Source organism: Excalfactoria chinensis, chromosome 10, assembly GCF_039878825.1.
Source record: "Excalfactoria chinensis isolate bCotChi1 chromosome 10, bCotChi1.hap2, whole genome shotgun sequence".
NCBI lineage: Eukaryota > Metazoa > Chordata > Aves > Galliformes > Phasianidae > Excalfactoria > Excalfactoria chinensis.
This window is the reverse complement of record NC_092834.1, coordinates 8,968,970-8,993,776: the sequence shown is the minus strand read 5'-3', so window position 1 is coordinate 8,993,776 and position 24,807 is coordinate 8,968,970. Positions and strand designations below refer to the sequence as shown.

Below are 24,807 nucleotides of genomic sequence, written 5' to 3'. Positions count from 1 at the left end.
GTTCAAGTTAGGGTTATTTTTCTGTTGTTTTTTTTTTTTTTTTTTTTGTTTTTTTCCTGTATCTGCAAGAGGTAGAAGTACCATCCTTTGCCAGGAAAGCTGGTGATCTCATACAGCTACGTGGCCCCAGGAGCTGGCCCTTGGGCTTTGAGGAAAAGAGCAAATATGGGATCCCCTTAAGAGATGCTAGATCCGGTAATGTTGCCACTCACTGGCGAGGAGAAAATAATGTGGTCCCCTGTGGTGTGGGGACCCATGTAGCAGATTTTGGTGATTTTTATGTGATCCTTTGATCAGGTCAGCAAGATTACATTGTTGATGGCCATTTTCTGTTTTTTAGTGAAGGTTTGGTGCATTGCTTATCAGTGATTTTCCTTTCTGTGTTCAACCCTTGCATTTCTGTTGCGATCTGAGGTCTCTTTCCCTAAGCGCAGGTTTCTTTATCCCCACCTTGAAGCGACGTAACGTCATCTCCCTGCAAGTCACTCCATGCCTCCATCTAGCCAGGAACATTGATTTTTTTTGTTCAAACTCTTCCGCAATGTCAAAGAATTTTAAAGTATACATTCCTACTATATGACCTCTCTGGCTATATGGTGATTATTAATATTACAGAAGCAAGTAAGGAAATGACATCAGTAGATAAGATGGACTGTGCAATAGCAGAAGCTTTATCCACACTGAATACACCATTCATTTGCACAGAAAGATCATTTCTCAATTCAAAGAGGAATATTCTAATTTAAGGTCTAACTTCAGCCATATGTCAAAATCCTTGCAGACACAAAGCTTAGCACTGTGCAGGGTGCCCATAAGAAACACATTCCCCTTTGTGGATGGTGACTGGTAGGTGCATCCAGCCCTCGGAGTTCTCGTTTTTTTCCTGACAAGCTCTCTTTTTATATCAGAAAGAGCTTTGCTTCAGTCTGTTTGTAATTTAATGTAAAGTGACTCAAAATAGGTGTAGAAAATGGGAAATGCTGTAGTGAGTGGCCTCCAGGTTAACTGCCCCATAAGCCTTGCCTAAGAGGTTTTTATGTCTCATTTGAGCAGATCAGAAAGCGCCGTTACATCGTGCAGCTGAAGCACAGCTCCAAAATTTACTTCCATGAAACAAACTTCTGTGTAAAAATTCAACTGAATGTAGGTGATAGCAGTGAACATTCCAGACACAGAAGGTCAGAGGAGTCTCTGTTTAGCCGCACGGGTAAAGCCAGGAGCTGGCTGCCTGCCTGCAGTCTCTGTGGTGTGGTGCGGTGCTGTAGGGAGGGTAGGAGAGTGCTTTGTGTCCTGTGCTGTACCTGCTGTGAGGGCCTCATGCTGGGAAGGGGAAGGGAGGTCCTGCAGAGGATGGTGCTTTTTCAGCAGCCCCTCGAGGGCTCCATCAACAGATGGCCAGCGTGGCCACCCACCCTTCCTACGCAGTGCTGTTCCTGTGCTCACACACAATAGCGTTCCGTACTTCCATTTATATTTGGAGCCACGTGCTGCCTGACTTTGGTCACTGCATTCACCTCTGGTGACATAAATCAGTGCTTCACTATGAAAGGCCCTAAACAAGCGCAGTGTGTAGAGATGGACTGTATGGCTGTGGAGCTTCACTCAGTTCTGTCACAGCATCATTGCTGCTGTCACTGCAAGTCAAGGCCAGGTGCCTGTCCCTGTCTGTGCACTAGCTGTAAGCTGCAATGGAATGAAAATATGGAAAGGGAGCTGTGGTAAAACTGCTTTTATCCTGGCAGGTTTTGCAGAATCCCAGCCTTCAGATGTTAACTTTTTCACTTGGTTGTCACACCCAATTGAATGTCATTCTCCGATAAATACTTTGGCGTTCCTCCAGACTGATTTGTTTGTTCTCGGAAGTGTTGGTCAGTCACATATATTTTTAACCTTCTTTTAACCAAAGTTAGAGGAGGATTGTGAACAATCAACCCTGTCTGCTTGCAGAGGATGTGGTGCCCTGGTTCCATGCCTGGGCAGCTCTGTGTCCACTGCTGAGAAGACCAAGCTTTCTGTGACAGATCCTAGGAGCAATCTGCAAGCTATGGCCTGCATTGCACAGACAGTGCATGGTGGGGTTCTTTACTGGCTCCAGTGTAGTCAAAGCAGCTCAGGGTCTGCAAATTAGCACCTTTGTTAGCAGCTGAGCAAGGCAGCTGAGCACTCAGCATGATGGGAGCAGCGTCCGGTGCCGTGTGATGCACAGACATGCAGTGTCCTTCCTCTGGTTAGGTCTTAACATGTTGTTGGAGGTACTAACGTAAGCTGTGAGCCAGCATAAGCTGCTTGATAGCTCCCAGTCTGTCACTGCCAGCAACTTGCACCTGCAGTGTTTGCTGGAAGTGGCTTAGGTGTGCTTGCAGCACCCTCACTGCTGGCCTGAGCCAGCCAGATTCTGCCTACCTGCATCTCTGTTCTGCATGCCCATGTTCACTTGTTGAATCTGAGGGGACAGAATCTCCCTTTGTTCCTTACTCAAGCAAAACACTCACCGCAAATTAGCTCTGCCGAAATCACGAATTAATTGAGACCAGGAAAATCCTGATGTAAGTAGAGTGAGGAATGAGAAGCAATTGGTTGTCTTTCTGCTCTTTTTTTCCCAGCCATTTGTTAGCCTAATGCCACTTGCCGGTGTTTTGGAAGAACTACGTCTGTTTATCACTAGAGCTGTGTTACAGACAGCTCTGGCCCTGCGTGTGTTAGCCGTGTCATTTGACTGCAGTGCTGACATGTTCTTGGTGTGTCCTCCTTCCCAGGATTGCACTTTACATTTTGTGTCCCTGAGGAGAGGAGAATTTGGCAAGGAACTCTGAGAAGCATCTGGCTTTTTCCTGTTGTTCTCTCTCTCTCCTACTGAGAGTGGACAGCTCTATATGTAGCTGCTGATTTTAATTGTTGGAGTCTGTTTTGCTTAGATTTTGGCTGGCAGTGTTACCTGGGTAGGAGGAGCATCTCAAGATTGTACTTACTGAATTGCATTCTTTCAGGGAATCATCTTTTGGTAAGATCTCTAACTTTTCCCAAGCAGTATCCTGGTCTGTTTGTCATGAGCTCCTCGAGAACTTGTTTAGCTTAGGACTTGATACACGACATCCCTTTGTAAGAAGCAGCTTAATGGCAATATGAAAGAGCTGAAAAATGATGTGCCTCAGTGGTCTCTTTACAGTGGCTGAATAGGGATGAGGTTTTTTTTTCTGGAGGATACTATTTTTCTTGATACAGCTGCTTGGGATGCAACAGCACGGCTCTGTGTTTGTGGTCAGTGGTCAAATATTACTCTTCATGGTTAAGGGATCATTAAATAGGGCAGAGATGGGCAGAATGACATTCAGTCAGAGCAAAAATGCCATCCCTACATTTCCTTTTTGCTGGCTGTAACCTGGCTTTGACTCACTGTGTGCCCAGCTGAGAGGTTATTTTTTTGGATCAGGTTTGACATTTGCCCACAGCTGGAAAATACGAGAGGAGATTTCACAAAGCAAATGCTGAAATACATAAAAGAGATGTTACGCCATGGGTGGGGCGCTGAGCTTGCTTCTTATCAAAGCGCTTTAACAAGAACATATAAAAATATAAGTTGTTATTGTTCTACATGAAGGACTGATGGTGGTATGACCACAATGGAATGGAGCCTGCATTTCTGGCACTGCTGTCTGTACGTTCACAGAAATTTGTCCTTTTTGTTCACAGCAGCTTTTTGTGTCCTAAAATAATGAGAATACTTACAAAATATTCCAAGTGTTAACCACGCGAAAATGATGTTTTTATGATCGCACAGGTAAAGATGTGGGATCTCATCTTACACAGACCAAATTAACGTAGTTCCTGGATTTCCAGGGAGCAGCTCCAATTTGCATCAAATGAAGATCTCTCCCTGTTTCATTGAGACAGTAATTTTCATGCAAAACACACCAGACATCACAGGATTCCAGTAGTTCCGGCCCATTTGTCTGCTGCTGCTAGGAAGTTGTTTACTCTTTTGTATCACTCTCTGCTGACGTCTGCTCACTGAACAATGTCATCAAATTTCCTGTTTTTTGGCTTGTGGAAAGTAGCTCCCCCACCTTAAGCTGCAGCTTTGCAGCATGGAGAGCGGTGTTGCCGGATGCACCCAGCAGACAGGATGTAAGGTTAAATGCAGCATAGCTAAATAAATAAAGTAGGTGTTCGGTGGTAAATGAGAGCTGCCTGCTTATTGTGAGGATAAAGCTGGCAGTTTAAATGTTGAGCTGTGATCAAAATTCACGTTTGTGTCAGTGATTTTTCTAACTGGCGTTTGGATTTGTTATTTTAGTTTTCCATGGGTCTCTCTTGCAGAAAGCTATCAGTAGATTCCTTCCTGAGGCAGCCAGTCTTATCGTATGAAAGGTTTATAATTCGGTGCTGTAGGATGTGTATGTGAAACCGCCTCCATCCAGATCTTGTAAAGCATTCTGCAAACTGTTGAGCCCGAAGCTGCTGCTCATGTTGTCACGCTGGGGCAGAGAACTGCCAGCAAGGCGTGCAGCAGCACTCCTCTGCTAGCTGGCTGAGATCAGGAGTGCTGACATGCTGCCAGGGGCCTGATCCCCTTACGGTTTGGTTTGCTTGTGTTTTGGCCAGTGGCACGGGGTTATTAACTTCCCCTTGGACAAGAACCAGTGATGAGCAATGCAGACCTTAGTTCAGCCGTTCTTCCAGGCGATGTTTTGGGCAGCTTTACTCGATCATACTGACAGCAGCACCCTGTTAGCCTCCTGTCACACACAGCAAAAGGAAACACCTATTGGAAGAAAGAAACAGCCTTTGAAAAATAGGGTACATGGTGCACCTGATGGCGCTTGCGTTGTATTTCTCTTCTGTAGGTCTGTCATGCTGCAGATGATTTCCCCATCACCCCATCTCCAAGTCTTATTTCTGTTTTGTCCGAACAGCTTGTGTAGTTGGCTGAGAGCAGCAGATCGCTCAATGAAAGCAGTTCTTTAAGGAATCTTCTGAAGTCTTATATTTAAAAACAAACAAACAATTTAGAGCTGCTCCACAGAGCAGTGGGAAAGGGATATTTCCATCTGTGTATCTTTATGGTCAGAAAGTGCCACACCTGGTTCACATATAATCCAGAGCTCCTGTGCTTCCAGTGTCCTGCTTCACGAGCAGTCACTGTGCAGAGAAACAAGCTGGATGCACTGCCCAGCTATGGGTACTGGTGTAAGTTTGCTTTCCATGCCCAGGACTTTGGGACTCTCTTTTGCTCTCCAGTTGGACTGTCTTGCTAAGATCACACCAGTCCCTAAATGTGAGTTTTCTCCAGGACAGCCTGCCAGGTCAAACAGGATGAGATACGGCCAGCTTTTGCTCCAGGCCGTTAAACCCTTGCAATGGAAACCTTGCACACCACACAAGTAAAAATAAAGAAGTTGATCTGGTCTTCATGTGGACCTGCCCGTAGCACAGGACCAGATCAGTCACCTTCCACTTTGGAATGAGCCCTGTCTGTGCTCAGGGGAGACTCAGGAAAGCCTCAGGAAAGGAGATGGCTGCAGGCAATGAGTGCAGTGCCTAAGCAGGGATAACCTTCATCCAAACAGTTGACAGGGTCTTCTCTCTCTTTGTTTCTCCACTGCCCTTCTTCCTCTCTGTGTATTCCCTGTTCCCTCCTCTGCATATTTTCAGAGGTTCATCCTGTACCCTCGTGCCCTCCTCTCATCAGGTGACAGCGGCAGTGTTTGATTATTTTGACCTCTGCCCCCCATCACAACCTTGTTTGCAGCCCTGACCTCCCCAGTTCATCCTGGGGCTCCTCACTTCCCTTCCCCTTTGCAGCATCATCTGAAGTTGGAATGCTCGAGGCATCCCATGCCTCCAGGCATCATCCCCATTCTTCCCAGGCCCCCAGGAGAGCTGCTGCCTCCTGCTCCTGATTACATTTGTTCAGAACTTGCCTTCATGGAGGAGATTTAGAAGTACAGGTGCAAGCTGGAAATCCTGAAAAGATGTCATTTATTTTATTTCAAACAAATTCCAGATGTTTGTCTCTGACTCTTGGAGTGCTGATGGAATCAGCCCGGGGCTCCGCTTGTAGCCTAGTGGTAGAGGTCAGAGCAGGGAGAGAAATGAACACTCACCTCTGCCTGTGGCTTGCGGTCACAGAGATTCTGATTTTCCAGCCAGATGAAGCTGGGAGAATTCCAGGTGAGACTGTGGGGGAACTGTGTGAAGTAAGCATCTGATGGGCACTGTGTTAGTAACTAAATGAAAATGAACTTGTATGACAGAAATGCTGGAACTAATAGAACATTTCAAGAAGAAAATATGCTATCATGCACTGAAAAAAAGGTCCATACTTACCAGAAGGTGTTTCTTGCTGCAGGACTATGCAAAAAGCTGCTTGCTATGTGGGAGATGTTAGCTTGAGTAATGATGCTTGGAAGGCTGCAACTGAATTCTTTCTGGAAAAAGTAGGCAGCCAATCCAGTGGTAGTCCTGGAAGTCCTACATGCCATGCAAGTGTTTAAAAAGATGTAATAAAATAGGTACAAAGCAGAATTGCAATGCAAAATCATCAGTTTAACTATTAAGCTGTCATAGACGCTAAGAAATTACGTCCTAAAGCTCTGCTGAAGTAGGAAGGTGGTATGTGGAGTATGGCTGGAAACACCCATAATTCCATGTCTACAGCATCAGAAAGATTATTCCTAGCAAAGTCAAGTTTTACTTGTAAAAGAAAATAAAATAAATTAGTCCTAATTGGTTAAAATGTAGGAGACTCAAGGAGTACCTGGTTAACAGTGACAGGGCTTAGCACTGTAAAATAAAGAGGAGACACGAGGCTGAAGTGTCACATTTGTACCTGTTAGATTTACTCGACAAAAGCAATTTGCAGGCAGTCATTCATTCATTCAGCATTCACAGCCAGCTGTGTGGAGAGGGTACCCACAGCAGCAGCCATGGAGCTTCCATCCATATTGGTATCCTGGTCAGCTTCCCTGTGCAGGACTGAGGAAAGTGGGTTGTACATGGAGATGGGGCAGGTTCAGGGCTCCAGATGCATTGGGTCATCTTCATCCAACGGCAGAAAATTGTTGATTGTGTCACACAGCCTCGGCAAATCATGCATACTTCATCTGGAAAGTATTTCTGGGTAGAGCCTCATATTACGGCCTGCAAATTTTGTTACTCTGCTTTGTGGAGAACATGCTGTGAGCAATTTATATCTGATGGGGCAGTGGTTTGATGCAGCCTCTAATATTTTCCTGCTGTTCTAGAGGAGGTTTGTTTTGTTGAAAGACATTTGAATGTTCTTAAGCAAAATTAGATTACAGATATAACTGGTTTAAATTATGCACCTCGTACTATATTCTGAAGTCATCCAGAGTACAACATAATGGTTCAAATTAAGCGGTGAAGAAACAAAAGTAAACCTTTGGTGTTCCGTGGCGGCTGCCTAGACTGTACATGTTGGTGGCTCGTGCAGTTAGTCAAAATACATTACTGTCGCAATGCAGCGCGAAAGTTGCAAAGTTCAACATCTAGCAGCACGCCGTTTGTTGTGTCTTTGGAGGATAAGGATAAAAGAGATGCAGAAAAAACTGCTAACCGCACAAGTACGAATGCGGTAAGGCCATTCGTCCCGGCTCAGGGGAACATACAAACACATAAATCAAATGAAGCATCTCATGATTGATAAAGGCTTTCCTAATCAAGAGCACGGCTCTCTCCCACGCTTATAGTAACTACAGCCTTATGTTCAGAGTTCATAGAGGATGAAAAAGAAATCAGGTGATCTAAGTAATAAGACTTTCCAAGAATGTGATTTACGTTATTCTTCAATGAGTATATAGGATTTTTTAATTTTTTCTAGTTTTCCAAGTGACCTTGGAGTATTTCATTGCTGGGAGGAACAGGAGAAAGAAAACAAGTGTGTACAGTTGGTGCTGCACTCAGCTCACAGCTTCAATCAGCATGTTACAGGCTGCCGGAGCAGCTCTGCAGTCTGCATGGGGCTGTGCAGATGCAGCGCAGGGAGGACACCAGGGCTTGTAAATGAACATTTCCTGCTAAAATTTCTGGTAAAAGCTCCCTGCCAGAGCTATCAGCAGTCTGGATCGCTGTCTGGGAAGAAACACTTGGTGCAGGGGAGGAAGAAGGAAATGGTGACTGTGAACTTGTTAACGGTCTCGCCAGACAGGACTTTGTCTCTTCTCCCTTATTTGTGCTTTGGCGCGGAGCTTTCTCACTTGCACCAGAAAGCCTAGGCTTACTGCATCCATTCGCAGGAAAGACAGGAGGGTGAGAAAGCTTATCCAGGAGGGAAAATAGTTTGGATAGCTGAAAAACAGATGAAATGAGCTTCCTTCTTGTCATGTGCCAGAATTTATATCTCAAGGGAGATCAATTCTTTCCTTGCGACTAGTTACCACATTGTGCAGGTTGACACCATTTTAGTGTATGACAACCAGGACCTTTTTCTTCCACAAAGCTCCTTCTCCTGCTTCATTGCTACTGCCCAAGTAGAATGAAGAGCTGGTAAGAGATGTGGAGCTCAGAGGCACATGGCTCTTACTAACAGTCTGTGGGCCTGTGGCAGGGTCTGGTGACCTATAACTGGAAGATGCTGATACAGCTTCTGGAAAAACAGATTCCAGACAGCCTACCCATGTTATAGGGAATGGAACCACCGTTTAAAACTGGTGGTCCAAAGAGTGTTTGAAAGGCCATGTCTGCTTGACCAGGTGCAGCCCTTCACCACCAGCAGCTCTGTGCTAAGTGTTGGTGATGTTATCGTGCAGTTATCTGTGCAGTTTGCAGGCTAGCTGTGCAGTCAGTGCATGTGTTTACATTATGGATTTATTCGGTGTTTTTTCACCTTCTTTTCTTGGCCTGTGATCTCCCTGCACAATACAGACCTTTCCTTCCCAATCTGCTGTGCAGCAAGGCTCTCTGAAAGCTTCATTTGCTATCATAGCCAAGTAAAAGGATCTGATGCAGGGATCTCCAGATGCTGTCTCTCTTTCCTGGAAATCTCGGGTAAATAGAAGATGGAATTTATATGAGGTTATTCAATATCAGCAAATTACGATCTGCACAGTTATGGTTCTTGTACTTTGAGAAATACAAGCCTTAGATGTGGAAAGAATATATCTAGACAGTTGTATAGTCAACAGACTTCACAGTGGGCAGGGTTTTGCCTTGTTGGCTGCTAGATACCCAGATGGATTTGCATCCCCCATTAACAACCACAGTGGCTGCTTTAAGGGGTGTTGATTAAAAGGGAGCGGCTCTACTCAGAGCTTGGTTCTCAGTTTTGGTCTGTGAAACTTTACTGGGAGTTGGTGACATACTGGTTGCTTAGGCATTCCTGGAGGGAAAAGCAGGCTCTGTATTAACTCATTTTTATGCCAGTGGTGTCATCTTTGGCACATCAGCAGCTCTTTGGTAAAGGGATTGCTGGGGCTGTGGAGATTATTTCTTAGCAAACACAGTAATGCAGTTAGATTCTTTAAGTAAGGTTTTGAGTTAAGCTAAATATAAGACAGTGCTGGAGCTTGCCTACCACAAATGCAGATAGAGTGAAATTCTCTTCACCAAGACAGCTAAAATGAAAAGTGGAATTCTGATTATAACGAAAAAATCCACTTTAATAAAGACATGCAAGCAAAGTTCAGGGGGATTGGTGTGACTGTAAAAAGGTTCTACTGTACATAAGGAAAAAAACACCAAGAGTGATCCCATCTACAGCGCGTGCAATGTAATATTTCAGGAGCGCTGTGGGCTGGCAAAAGCGTGGTGCGTTCCTGACCCAGGCATGAGCACAAGGCCTGTGTCGGGTTTCAGGCTACCCGGTAGGTCCTCTGAAATGAGGAGGCATCTGTGTGAGAGGAAAGCAGCCACTGGTTCCCCCTGCTAGTGAAGTTTGGAGAGGGCAGAAGAAAGGAATGATTCCAGCACTCTTAAATCCATCTGTCTGTTTTCTTCCCTATGACAAAACCTGGAGTGATCCTGTTGGAGTGGTGTCTGGTACAATCGTGCTAAATAAATGCTGGAGAGCAAAAGAGAGGACACAGTGCTATGAATTTTGTAGTATTTAGTTTAAAGGTTGTCTAGAATATGCTTGTAATCTCAAGTTTTCTGTGATATGTTGGAGATAAAGTTCTCCATTTATGAGAGATTTGAATGCCAAGAGCATCGCTTTTGGCTTTCTCCATTATTAACGGACAGTTGCATTCAGTAAACAAAAATCCTGAAATGTTTGCTGTCACTATTGAACATTTCCCTGTGCTGACCTGTATTAGTTCATGGTAGTGAGTGGCAGCAGATGGAAAGGATTATTATGGTCAGTGGAGTCAGAGCTGCCTTTCCCTACAGTGTAATGCTTCAGGTTTGCCTTTCAGTGAGGAAATTTAGACAAAGATTTTTCTTGTAAAATTTTCTAAGTTGTTCATCTGGGAGCACAGGGGCTCCCGGGAGGCAGGCTGTGCTGTCAGCCTGTTGTACACGTTGTTTACCAGTGCTCTTTTTATAGTGTGGTGTTGCTCTGACTGTACATTTGCCAAGGGCTCAGGCTTCCACCATGTCAGCATGAACAATGAGTTGTTAATGGCAATAGGAAAATAAACGTTGTTCCTTAATAAAGGGAGGCTCAGGATGGAGCAGAGATCATCTTGAAAAGCTAGCAGACCCACCGGCAGGTTCACGCTGTTTTGTGCTGCACTTTCTTGTTTTGCTTGTGGCAATTACAGTGTTGGTAGATGAAGGCATGAAAATTTGATTTGACACAAAGAAACAGTATTTGGAAATCTTCCTAATAGACTGGAATTTCCTTTTAGATACTGAGCCTATTCAAATCCAGATGGTTCAGTGAAAATGCCACTGAAGAAATCCATATGAATGAAGCAAAAAATAAAGCTTAGAGTGACAGTGATGGAGATGTATTGTATCCTGATGTGTCTGTAATCATCTCTAAAATAAAACCAACAAGTGGGAGCTGCTAGAAGGAAGAGAACTGGTCGACAAATATAAAACAGATTAGTGCTTATTGCTGCACTCTGGGATCTTTTGGCTTCTGTGGAATCACAAGAGAGCAAGAGGCTTGAATATTATTAAACAATAGAACTACTGTGCCGTATTTAAGTCTCCCAGAGTGCTGTGCAGCTCAACTGTGAAAGTGCAGGCAGCAAGAATTTCCCTCTGGGCCAGAAGAATGCGGTGTTTGTGTGGAAGCGTCCACATAACTGGGGGACAGGAAGTAGTGATGCTGCAGCTGGCCTGCAACATTCATACACCTGAGGCACCAGGAGCAATGAGTTCTTCTGGAGTTAGACAAGGATGTTGAGAAAGCCAATGCTGGATCTGTTTGCTTGCAGACCCCAGTGTCCCCCAAAATACTGTGAGCTTCTGATTTTAGATGACACTTCCCCTCTGAGGTGCCAGATATTCAAGACAACACTTAAACTTTGTTTAAAACAGATAAAACAGAATAAGTTGCTAATACCCTGAAGATACCCTCTCTTTTCATCTGAAGCAATTCAGTTTCTGCATTTTGCACGTTCTTAAACTGGACTCTCCGAAGAGGCAAATGCTTAAGAACCACGTTTAGCTTTGAAAAGCTGAAACTGTTCTTACTACTTTTTTTTTTTTTTTTGCCTTGATAAAGGCATCCATTTGTGCAACCTATGTATAGCAAACTGTTATTATAGGGTTTAAAAAATTCTTCTAAAGTACAAGCCAGATCATTTAAGCTGCTGTTTTTCTCTTTAGTGCAGGATATAACTACAAATGCTTTACAGCATGTCCTCACCACACAGAAATATTTGGCTATAGTTGAGTGAGCATTCCAGGGATCCAACGTGGGGAGAGCCCGCAGCCTCCAGCCGAGGTCTGTGCGTATGTGGCCTCTATGGAGGTGTTCCAGGAAAGCTTCCAGTCACAGTGGGCAGCCTGAGGGGAGACCCCAGCCAGTCAGCTCATGTTTGAAGGTGGTGAAGGTGTAGGGCATCTTAAACTCAGTGCTGGTTGGTCATAAAGGCATTTGACAGAATGATGATGATGGACCACAGACCAGTGTTAAGGGTATTCGCGTTCCTGGGGTTGCTGTAGAACATTTGTTTCGCATTTTTCCAATCTAATGCAAAATAGAGACAAACAGATGACATTTCAAGCCCAGTGCGTGTGTGTACATCATGCAGATCTCTAAAGGATCCCTGGGTCAGGGGGGTGCTGCAGCAAATGTCACTTGCTGGACTTGAATCTTCTGATGTGAGAACTGGTTTCCATTCCACAGTGTTCTCTTTGGTTAGAAAACATCATATAGATTTGTGAGCTGCGTCTGCGGGTTTGAGATCGGTGTAGTTGTGCTGTAAGCACACTAAGTGTTAACGACATTTATCATTTAAATATCCTATCAAGAGCTGAAGGAATCCTTAGAGCTGCTGTTGCGTTCTGTGTAGAAGTTCTGACCTTTAACAATGGTAGAGGTTACCATCTTCTTTTCTGTTCTGTAATCGTACAAAGTTGACCACAGAGCCTGCTGGTCTGGGCCAGAAGCCACCCAGGCCTTACCACATTGCACGTAATTGTAAAAGTCCCTTTGGGACAGCATTTTCTTTTTCTTCTTCCTTTTTTTTTCTTTTCCTTTTTCTTTCCCAAATAATTTAATGATTCACCTCTGATAATGTCAAGCTTGCAAAATGATAACAGTAATTTCATAATACAAGTATGGGAAGATTTTCCAAAAGGTGCAGAATGAGTTCTCAGTTGGATCTAAAGCGTGCTAGAAGGCAGCAAGCCCGATTTCGTAATGGTATTACTCCAGTTTTGTTCTAATTTAGTTTTATGTATTGCATTGGACTAATCCTGAAGCAATGCAAATGGGAATTGGATCCAGAATGTGACAAATAACGTACAGAGTTGAAGGTGTCACCCAGAAGCTCAGGAATAAGAGCATGGGTCCCATGGCTGGTATGCTTAGCAGCCTCACTCGAGAGGCAACTCATTGAGCTCCATAGAACTTCTCACACAAACTGCAAGCTCTCCAAATTCTGTGTTCCTAATGATGTGAATCAGAGGCCAGAGCTTGCCTCCCAAGAGCTCATTTACGTAACACTGATTCACAAGCTGTTACTAGAACTTCAGAAATGGAGAACGGAAGGTATGTTATCTCATCACTTGTGTTGGTTGTTGTATCATCATATGGCAGCACCATAAATAATTCTTGTAGGAATTAATTTAACACTTTTTTTTAAAAAAAAGTTATCGTAGCAGACCCTCAGGTGATCTTTAGACTTTGCAATACAGGTCTGGTTCCATATTGTTTTGTTGACAGAGATGCATCAGGGGGAACTGGATTTAGAAGAAATGCTAGATTTCATAAGGACAAATTGCACTGAGTCAGAATGCTGCGTTACTTAAGTTGTTGAGTCTGTGACATTTGTCTACTTTTCTTATGAAGCAAACATGGGAAAAGATACCAAGGGATAGAATTAACAGGTTTCGTCTGGGTTGAACAGCAGTTTTGATAAATGTTAGCTGCCTTACAGAGCTCTGTATTTCAGCAAAAAAAAAAACTGAGTACAGATTCAGGTCTTTAAGAGCCTGGCTTGCCTCCATTCTTGAATCTGTTGAATGAAGGCAGGTAACCCTAAGTGTTTTATTTCCTCCTTTATTCTAACTGTTGTGGCCTCCAAACAGTCAAAGGAGTAACTGTGGGGCCATATTCCTTCTTTATAGTGAAGTAAATCCATGCTATTCTCTTTGTGGAATTGCTCTGATAGCCAGTGGGGTACTTTTGGTCTTCCATCATCCACCAGCCATTGGCTGAGGTCTTTGAGAAATGATGTTATCATGTGGAATTCAAATTTCTGCCATTAATGGTTTCCAAAGGAGTTGAAGTTTGAGGTATGATTTAAACCTGTGAGTCTGAGCTTTCCTTCTCAGGGGTGATAAATCTATGCTTAGCACAGCAGGTTAAGGAAAGAGATGCTTTTTCCTTTGTATAATTCATCCCTTTGTTTTTCTTAGCACAGTCTGAATTTTGAGTGTTCTAGCGGTCCTAATGCTCCTAGCATGTTTTGGTGCTTGGTTCTTGCTGCAATGAGTCAAGTCTTCCTGTACCAAGTGCACGGGCAAAACTTAAGTCTACATTTTAAAACTAAATAAAACAAACACCATTTTTTTATGGTGTGTTAGAATACTGATCTGAGTAAAGTGATGAATTGTTCTGACAGTAATCCAATAAGCCCAATGATGAAGTCTTATATCACTGTGGTTATCCATGTCCTAAAATAACAAATCAGAGCCTTAGGGCTGAAGTCTTTATTTGAATGGGTGGTTGTCTGGTATGGAACTGCACACCGTTTCTCACTGCCTGCTGGATGTCAACTGGTTGCCTCGGGCAGCCCATGGCTCTGCTTTAAAACATCCCACAAAAACTTCGTGAAAGAAGTGACCAAAGAAGAAAGCTCTAAGAAAGAAATGTGTTTGCCGCACCATAGTGGGAGCGCTGCATGGGAGTTAATGGCCAGAGGGTGCGTGGGGCTGACGCTGCCTTTTAGTTTGCTCTCCTCTCCAATTGGTAATGGTAGGAGAGGCACGCTGGAGGCAGCCAAGATGTGAGACCTCTAGCAAACAGAGACCTGTGGAATGCGGGCTGCTTTGATGTGTCCTGTGCCCCAACCAGGCAGTTTATCACCACAGGGAGTGTGCAGATCGAGCAGGCTTTAAGTCCACCCTTCAGTCCTTACTATATTTATTCACTGGGCAAACTCCGCATGGTTTGTGTAGCTGTAGGAAGAAAAAAAACCAAAGCAGCAGCCACCATGAACAGTCCATTCCTGTCAATTTTGTACTGGTAAAATGTGAGGAATGACTGATGGTGAGAAGTACTGTACCAGGTTATATCAGGTCAGTGCCAAGTCTGTTGTACTTTAATCAGATGGTCACAGTTGTTTGGGTCTGTATTTATTTCAGTTGTTTTTATTCACCAAACATTCACTTATCTCTGGGCATGGGAAACATGCAGTATTTCTATCAGCAGTCACAGTGTTTTCAGTTTAGTGGCTGCAACAGGCAGTGGGTCAGAGAACACGGGATGGCTGCAGTGCTGTGTGAGCACTTAGAGCAGGCTGGGGTTGGTTCTTACTCCAGTAGGAAAGCAAAACTCTTGAGTGAATAAGGATGTGTTTGTGCTGTTACAGTACATGTGAGCCTTGGCTGGGCTTGGTTTGTTGTGAGCTTGTGTTTGTGAAGCTCATTTCGTTCACCCATAGACTTTCAGTTCACCTTTGTTGCAGCCTTGGTTTCTGATACAGAGTTTAATCAGCATGCTTCTTCTCAGTGCTATCAGCAGCAAACAAAGAGCTGAAATGATTAATCAAGTGATTGAACAGATTTCAACAGCATTAAGAATTAACTGGGGTTCACCGACATTTTGTAGTGGAGATGTAGAGCAGGGTTTTTCTTCGGCCCAGGACAGGCAGTTAATGTGTAATGACAGCTTTTCATTTGGGCAGTGCCTGTAACTTAAGCTGCAGTGGTGCATGCATGGGTATTTTCAGTGTTGGAATGCCACAGGTTGTTGGCATAAAAGCATTTTCCAGGCTCTGCGAACTCCCTGTAGGATAAATCTTGTATCATAACTTCATGGAGCTTGGTTCTGTGTTGGAACTGGGTGTGAGGGTGCACTGCCTTGAGACACAGGGTTCAGAGCTCCCAAACTGCAGAGCTCAGCTCCAAGTCTGTGCCCTGCAGCTCCCCATGGAACCGATAACACTTGCTGCTTTATGCTGGCAGCTGGAGAGCAAAATAAATAGTGCAGAATTTAATTTGAAGTGTGGCTGTGGCCAGAGAAATGACTGTAGAAAGGCATCTCTTATTCAATAGATACACCTCCTCTGTGTCCTTTGGGCATGCCTGCTGATCCCTCTGAATGAGAACAAGGAGTCAGTGCTGGCAGTGCTGCAGGGCCAGCACAGCCCTGGCAGATGGGGCTGGATCGCCTTCTGCTCCGTGCACTGTCAGCAGAACTATTTACTGTTTTCTGGTGCAGATTTGGAAGAAGTGGATGATGGGCCTCAAGGGAGAAGAAAGCAGTTTGATTTTTTTCCTATGGAAGAGAGGTTTGGGGTCTTAAAATTAGAAGAATTGACCAGAAAGTATTTAAGCTAAGCCACTCGAATCTAGGATGGCTGAGAGTAAACCTGAAGCCCACCCACACCATTTTAATGTCGGCTTTTTGGGGCCCTCTGAAATAACACAGCAAACCCTGGCCCCTTTTTTCTAAGTGCTACGTTGCCATTTTTCCTTGATTTGTGTTTCTTGCTCATTTAATGTTACCCTGATGATTTCCAAGTCGATAAATAAATAAAATCACACATGAGAAACTTGGAGGGCTGAGCGATGGAGCAATGAGGTCAGAGAAAGAATAGAGCATGTAATTCAAAAAGATTTTTCTGTGGGATGCGGTGAGGTTTCTCTAAAATTACTTATTGGAAACGTTCTAGAGTGCAAAGCAATAAATCTGATCTTCAAGTGTGGTTTTACTTTGAAAAACAACAATGTAAAAATGACACCTTTGTACTCAAGAGATCTTTTCTTTGTACATGAGAATCCGGAGATGTTTTCCATTTACTGTGTTACCCATAGCAATTTTCTGCTGCGTTTTCACTCCAGTATCTTTGAACTGCCTGTTCTCTCCAGGGACCATTGGCTGGACGCTGCTGCCCTTTTGGAATCAGAAGCATTGTTACTCCTGATTTCTAGTTTTCATTTCAGAGATAAGAGATGAGAACTACTTAAGCACATGAAAGTGCAGTTACTTGCCAAATGGGAATTCCTAAAGACTCTAACCTACACAATCCTATTAGTCTCCTCTGTATTTATATGTTTATCTCCTTGAGAACGTCTGTCCCAGATACCTTGAAGAGTTGTTCATGCTGAAGCCTGCACTCCAGCCAGTGATACCCAATGATTAATTGCATCAGAGCCAGCTGCCATAAGCAGCACCTGGGCCATTTGCCTCCATTGCTTCCAGTGAGGAAGAAAAGATCGTGACACAGTTCTTGCACAAAAAGCTAAGCTGTTTTGAGTTACTTGAACAGAATCCAGTGCAGAAATCATGGTGTGCAGAAATCATGGTGTGCACAAAGCATGCCATGCCACAGCAGCATTTTACAGGGTTTCTCAAAGCCAGGCTGCATGCTGAGTGCATGCAATGTCAACACAGATATCTGGGTTCTCTTGCCTGCCCTGGAGGGGCTGGGTGGGAAGGAGGGAACACAGCACAGCATCCGTGGGGCTACTACATTTGTGTGCTTTTGTATCACTCACTGGCATCTATGACATAGAGAATTCTAGGAGTAACATTTTTTTTGCCTTTCTCCAGTAGGTTTAATGTACTATAGAAGTTGTTGGGTTTTTTTTGTTTTCTTCTTCTTTTTTTAACAACTTTTAAAATGCTTTTTTGTTTTGCAGGGCATCACATGTCATACAGGGGTTACAAAGAACAAATAAATACCAACAATCTGCCTATAGAGCTTTCAGGACTCATCCATTCTTTTTAAAATATAACCATCAAAACTGACCTGATTTGTAATGGTGTTAATGCTCAGCAATGGCATTTGCAAAAGCAGTGGTTATATATCTGTGCAACTGTAGTCAATAAATCTTCTCTAACAGAGCTATTTTTGCTTCTTCTTTAGGTGTGTATGTGCTAATAAGATCCCCTTTTGTATTTCCTAGACACCAGTTACAGATGTGCAGTTTGGCCCTATGAGACTTCATCAAGATCAACTTCAGGTAGGTGCTGCAGTTCTGACTGAAGTCTTAATTTCTAAGATATCACAGAAGTCAACATTGGATGTATGTCTGGAGTTTTTGTAGCGTGGAGATCTCCACAGTGTTTTTGCAAAGTGATATGCGTGCACCTAAGAGGTTGTGACCACATTATATGTGACATGCTAAGAATACTGACAAACTCTTTTCTCCAAGCATCTCTCAGCTCATAGAAACAGAGCCATCTATAGCCCTTTCCTCTATCAGATAGCTTGTAGTCAATGTAGTACGTTCCATGATTAGCATTTTACTTAATGAGTTTTGCATTTACTTTATCAAAATCTCATCAGAACATTGCTAAGTCAAATGTCCTGTTGAGGTCTATTACACCAGCATTACTACCAGCATCAACCAGACGTGCAGTATCACAGAAGGTAGAAAGTGAGCTTGGCAACATGTGAAATTGGTTTTTTTAAAATTATTATTTGTTATTGACTGGCATTAATTCAGACTCCTTTATCTCTTTATTAATAAGGGTCATATGCCAGTTGTCCCCTTCTTTTGTCTGGGATGGTAGATGGTTTGCAGATACTTGACTCCCTTGAACATCCTTTGAAAATTCTCCTGTGTCTTGTAGCATACTGAAGTATTAATAATAAGAAGAAGATGTTCCTCAGTGATTAATTACAAAACTCTTGGGCGAAACTTATCTGGGCTTGCTGGTTTGAAAATGTCTGTCTTCAGGAACTGTAGTTCAAAATCCTCCTGAGCTGTTGTCAGAACACACAGTGTTATCACCTAACATCAAATAGTAGGACAATCTAATCCAGCTTTCCCCAGTTATAAATCAGAAACATTCCTTGAATATTTCTGCCTTTCTTTATGGTTATTAATGGTTGTATGACTTCTGTCCAGTCATAAGCCACTCTACCAGCTAATCCTTGTGATACAGTTGGCAGATAGGAGGGAAGGAAAGGTCAGACAACATTACATTTTTGCCGAAGTTGATCATACAAATAAGATCTCCTGACTGCTCTATGCTAATGCTGAAAACCATTATTCCACTCCTAAGAGTGTTATAAATTAACTTCACTAAATATAGCCCAAAGTATGACATGTTTTTCAGGCAGGTTTACAAAGGTTACTATAAAAGGAATCTGAACTAAATGAGTACTAAGTCCTTCATTCTTGCAGAAATATGCACTGCAGGGAAATGTTGAGATTTACTGGTAGACATTCCGTCAACCTGGTCCAAAGTGTAACCAGCACCAGAATTCCTAAAGTCACCCAGAAGATAAATGGCAGTGGGATGCGGTATGAGTTACACATGCTCCACATTGTTGTCTAACCAAAGCATATATTTAAGTATAGTTTGATTAAATTACTGAAAGATTGGTGTCCTGAGACAGCGGGACAAAATGTTGGTCTGGTTTATCCATCTTTCCCAGAAGGCTGCATCTACTGAGTCATCCACAAAAGCGGCGTTAACATAGATGTATATTCTATCAGCCTGTGTATTCTCTCTGCAAAAGAAATTATTCCGTATAAAATATTACCCCAAAGCAAAGCACAATCACGTCAGTGGGAGTCTTCCTTGGTAGGCTTCATGTTTATCTTTCATAGTGTATTCTACCGTAGAATTTAAAACACATTTCATTAGGAATTAGGAATGTTCAACATTTGGGCATTGTGTTGATTTTAAAAAGACTCAGAGAGAGGAATGCTACTGGCAATTGTGCAGCAAGTTGTGACAGAGCAGATCATGGCTCTCCTGACTTCCACTTCTGGACTTCCAGCATGGCAGTCCCTTTCTGTGATACAAATCTCATGGCAAGCTTTGCATAGGAGTCACAGGGGTCTTCATATACAGAAATACTCTCGTCTTGTATGAGTTCATGTTGGCTAACCTTGTTAAAAGTGGGTAAAAAAAAAAAAAAGTGGGTCATGGATTCTAATGTATATATACATGTTGTTTGTCATGATTCTCTGTATTTGAACCAGGTACTTCTAGTGTTTGCCAAAGAAGATAACCAGAGCAATGGGTTCTGCTGGGCCTGCGAGAAAGCTGGATTTCGATGTAATATTGCCAGGACGCCCGAGTCTGCACTGGAATGTTTTCTTGATAAACACCATGAAATTATCATTATAGACCACAGACATTCCAGATACTTTGATGCAGAAGCATTGTGCAGGTAAACACCATTTCCGGGTAATTAATGAATAACTGTGTAGATAACTCATCATGAAAGATTTCTTGCTTTTTTTATGACCCTTCTATAAAATCTATTGAATGTTACTGTTGGAGTTTTTCTTGGACAGAAGTCCATTTCCATCATCAATTAATGTTCTTTTATCTCAGTGCTGTGGCATTTTTGATTGTTTGCTAGGACAGTCGAAGCTTGACCTGGCGTGGAGCTACAGTGTGCAAACTTGTTGCTATAAGGAATGTTTTTTCAAATACCCGGCTCTGCTCATTTTTACCGTTCAACCCCCTGTGAAGTGAAATGCTCCTTAAATTAGTGAGGCCAAATCCTTGAAACTATCTCTTTCCTACTAATGCATTATAGTGTGAGCTTCTTGCCATTTCAGAGGGTTGACTCCTTTTGCTGTTTCCCTTGACAGCACTTGAGGTTTCAGTTAGCATATATTCTGTATGTCCTTATTTATTCTCTATTCCCAGTAATCCTGCAGGCTTCGGATCTGACTTTTTTGCTGTTGTTAAATCAAAGCATGCAAAAGAGGCATGTTAAGGAAAATAATGTATGAAGGTTCTGTATGGTCACAGTTTGTGAAATGTGAGCTTTATGAAATGTTAAATGTTCTTTCTTTTTACTTAAAGGTCTATCAGAACAACAAAACCCTCAGAAAATACAGTCATTATTGGTGTAGTACGAAGGTAAATGCATCTTTACTTATAAGTTTCATCAACAAAGTGTGAATCTTAGCAGTATAAATATAAATTCTGCAGTGAAAAAAAGCTTGATTTGCCTCATAAGTTGTTCTTGGATTTTAATCAATACAACACAATGAACTCTCGATCTGTCTTTCAATCTGATCAATCACAGCACAAAGAGGAGATCTGTAGAGTTATGAAAAAAGTATAGAAGAGTTTGAGCAGTGAGAAACAGCACCTGAGCATGGAAATTCTGGCAATAACATAGACTGCTAAGGCATCTCAGTGTAGCGGTGCATGTTTTTTCCTCCTCCTCCCTCTTGAACACACTACTTATATATCATAAAGTAACATAGAAGTAACCAAAATACAATATATTTAACTGGAAATGGATTTGAGCTAATTTTCTGGGTACAATTTGAGACCAGCCATTTCTCAGAAAAAGTTTATTCTGGAAGCTTAGTCTGAGATGTTGAAATTTCCCATTAGCAGTCCTGCTTTCCACCACCATCTCTAGTGAACAAAAGATCTTCGTTAAACATTTCAAAGGATTCCATTGTGAATATAGTCTTTATTATTTCTGTGTTGGGAAGTCTTATGACTATGGGAACCACTGCTTGTACAATCAGTGTAATCTCTCGTCAAAGTAATACCAAAGAAAGGAGAAGAACAGGAGCAGGGGAGAAACAGTGAGCTAACTCAAGAGCTTCTTTATGTACATCAGAGAGAAAGACCCCTGTGCTTCTATGAGCCAGCAAGTCCTTTTTAAAAGGTATGAAAATTGGAAGCCGAGCTTGCTGACTCACAATTAGGAAGTTACTCAAAAAGGGAAGAAAAAGAACCAACAACCCTGCAACTGATTTTGTCTTTTCAAAATGTTCATATCGTGTGCTGGGACAAGGTAAAAGCTCCCTGCGGTGACTAGAGTTCTCAAACTTTTCAGATGTTTACTGCTCCTGTTAGGGAACCTTCAGAAATAAGCCAGCTCTCGCTAGCACCAGTTCGGTTGTTTCAAATTCCTGTGTGCTTACACATGCCTTCTGTAGTCACTATTCACGATTTCACAGAGTGAGAACTTTCACACATTTCCTTTCTTGCAAGAAGTGTATTTGTGAAAAAGCCTGACATTTAGCCAATAGCATGTGGAAGGGCTTCTCTCTGAGGACTGCCATCCTTCAGTTTCCTGCAGTTCAGTTTGTTGAGGTTGTTTTTTCCTGCAGTATTCCTGATCTCTTTCTTTGTACTTTTGGAAGGCAGCATTACGAGATAGCTGGCATGAGGAATAGAGAAATTTTCTGCCCTTGTCTCCCTGCTTAGTCTTGATGGGTATCATTCTCTTTGTGCTTAAGAAACAAGTGCATGGAAAACAAAAACAAGAGATGCCAAAATTTCAGACATAAAGAAAAGCTATTGTGCCATCTGCTAGACACGACCAGCTTCCATCTGCTTGTTTAGAGAAATCTAGCATAACGACCTTTCTTCCAGATTCCATTCATACATCACATATGTTGAAGTGTCTTTTGACAGTTGATGTAGCCAAGATTTTGAAAATGATTTAGATATCTCATTTTTGGAGTATGTCATTCTGAAGTGACCTGCTAGTAGGTGCTGGGTAGTCAACGTTGCCATCATCGCGATGTCAACACATCCATCATCATTCAGCCACCCTAAGTTGTCCACTGAGGTTTGGTATATACAGATAACAGATCATTTCTTAAAACTTTGCTCATGTAGACTTTCAGGTGCATCTTTGGATAGGGACAACATGAGGAACAAGAACCTGGTACAAAGAAACGATCCATGCAACAGTCTGGCTAATTGTTTGAAGCATTCCTTGTTTGCTTTGCAAGAAGCTCAGTACTTACAAATAGGAAAACAATATATTGGCTTATTTGTTGCAAAGATATAAGTTTGTAGTATTAAAAAAAAAAAAAAAAGAAAGAAAGAAAGAAAAAAGTTTTATTCATAGATCCTGTTAGGATTAGACATATTAGCCTGTAATGTGACATCTGGTGTACAAGTACAGGTATGTTAATGGCTTGTGAAATTGGGTTTCAATTGGTTACAAAAATGATATCTGCCTTTATCCTTCTTTTATCTTTTATCTTCTTTTAAAGGCATGCTGATCGTGAAGAGTCATCAATATTGCCTCTGATATCTGCTGGTTTCACAAGGGTATGTTTGTTTTATAATCTACTAGTTAGCTCTGACATTCCAAACCTGTCACTGTGTCAGTAATCCCACCTGTAAATCTTGTTTGTGCTGCTCATTCTTACATAGTTCCTCATTCTGAACTACAGTGCACTGGTAGAGCTAGAATAGTGCTGACTAAGTAGGCAGGCAGTCAGGAATACCAGAAGTGGTATCGAGGCATTTCTTCAATGCGTGTTTATTTCAAAATAAGTGTGCTCTGATTTAAAGGTTGACATTGGCAAAATTGACTAATTACTGTAGCAGAGACAAAGAGCAGCTTCTATGAACAGCAGCGCGTGCTGTGGGAGATCATTTCTATCAGATGCCAATTCACATCTGTAAACAGATTTCAGACACTGTCAAATGCAATTATCTTTTGTTTAGAAAGACCTAAAAAGTATCACATTGAATCTGTTCCTTGGCAACTATTGCAATTAAACAGGAAAGGTGCTTATTAGCCTGTCAGTTGAGTGGATTCCTGACTGCATTTAGCTGACAATGGAACAAAAATGTGCATGATTTTACCATCGTAATTCAGAGTATATTGGTTCCACGCTCACCAGATTTTTTACCATCCCATCACAATTCATTTGCTTATTTGTAGTAGGGTCCTAATACAGGAAATGCTAAAGCCCGAAAATAACTGTGCTTGTATGCACGGAGTCATTCCAGTGGGCACATCAGTAATCTGACACAGGTTCTGAATTATTTATAGACCAGAACCTTGGAGATTGTACTAATGGCAAAGCACAGAAAGCTTTGTGTAGCAGCCTTGATGTGTTGGCTTATCTTTGATAATCTCCCATCCCCCCCAAACCATCAACATCAATGGCGGTTTATCATGAGCAAAGATGTAACACTGAGGCTTGTACCTGATTAAAATGAGAAGTATAAAAAAAAATCTACCAGAGAAGATACTTGGGTCATCGCTATCAGGGCCAAGAAGTTTTCTAGTTCCAAAAAATAACCTTATCAAGTTGCTTACATTGCAACGTGTTTATTTTATGCATATCTGAGCCTTTTTTGTACTCCACTGGGCAAAAGAAAGCTGAGCTTCGTACCCTTGAGTACAGAAATGTGAACTAATTAAGTATTTCTAATGTTTTATTTGCAGAGATATGTAGAAAATTCCAATATCATGGCCTGTTACAATGAGTTAATTCAGCTGGAATTTGGAGAGGTGCGGGCACAATTCAAACTAAGGTAATTTTAGCAAAAACATCATCAACAAAATTTGCCATTTCAGCCATATCCTTAAGAGAGTATCCATTTTCCTGTACTGCAGTTAATTATAGAATGTCAGTTGGCTAAATACATTAATCCTTGCAGTACAGCTTTGTTCAGTATGGAATTACAATAGCTTGTTAGCATGTGCAGTGAGAAGTATGTGGATCAAAGCTAATCAGATGTCGTTTTTCGTCTCCAGGGCTTGTAATTCATTATTCACAGCATTAGAGAAAAGTCAAGAAGCCATTGAGATCACAAGTGAAGACCATGTAATACAGGTTTGTTCCAGTTATTTTTATAGGTACAGAAAATTGCTCTGCAGGCTGACTGTATTGTATTTCATTCATGATTACATTTACTTTTTATTTTTCATGATACAAGACTCCAACCTAACTCAATGGTTCTGATAAGGCTGCCGTGAGTTTAACTGGAGAGTAGAACTTCCTCCATTTGCAATATATCACATAAGTCATTTTCGAGGGAGGCTGTTGTTACTGAAAAAAAATAAGCACTCTTTTGGTTTTCTTTTTCATAGTTTTTTGATTTCACGAATGAAAACTGCTGATTTTTGTGTGTGTGTGTGTTTTTTTCCCTAAAAATACCAGATGTTAATTGTGTTCTTTAGAAATTAAACCGAAGTGCTGCTCTGTTTAAATAAGAGCACAGCAGGTTGTTCTTTTTTAAACTGATACTATTTGTTGAATCGGGATTTTTGAGTGCACTGTTTTGGAATGTAATCATCTCTTAAG

At 42.1% G+C, this 24,807-nt stretch overlaps 1 protein-coding gene across 4 annotated transcripts in view; it reads left to right on the top strand.

Moving 5' to 3' along the window:
- PDE8A (phosphodiesterase 8A) overlaps positions 1-24,807 on the top strand; it is a 108,050-nt gene that overhangs the window by 56,748 nt on the left and 26,495 nt on the right. For all 4 annotated transcript variants that reach the window (XM_072345637.1, XM_072345638.1, XM_072345639.1 and 1 more), the window contains exons 2-7: positions 17,713-17,769; positions 19,747-19,937; positions 20,585-20,641; positions 22,756-22,813; positions 23,946-24,034; positions 24,258-24,336. In XM_072345637.1, coding sequence (XP_072201738.1) covers positions 17,713-17,769; positions 19,747-19,937; positions 20,585-20,641; positions 22,756-22,813; positions 23,946-24,034; positions 24,258-24,336 — 531 coding nt within the window. The remainder of the gene's footprint in view (positions 1-17,712; positions 17,770-19,746; positions 19,938-20,584; positions 20,642-22,755; positions 22,814-23,945; positions 24,035-24,257; positions 24,337-24,807) is intronic.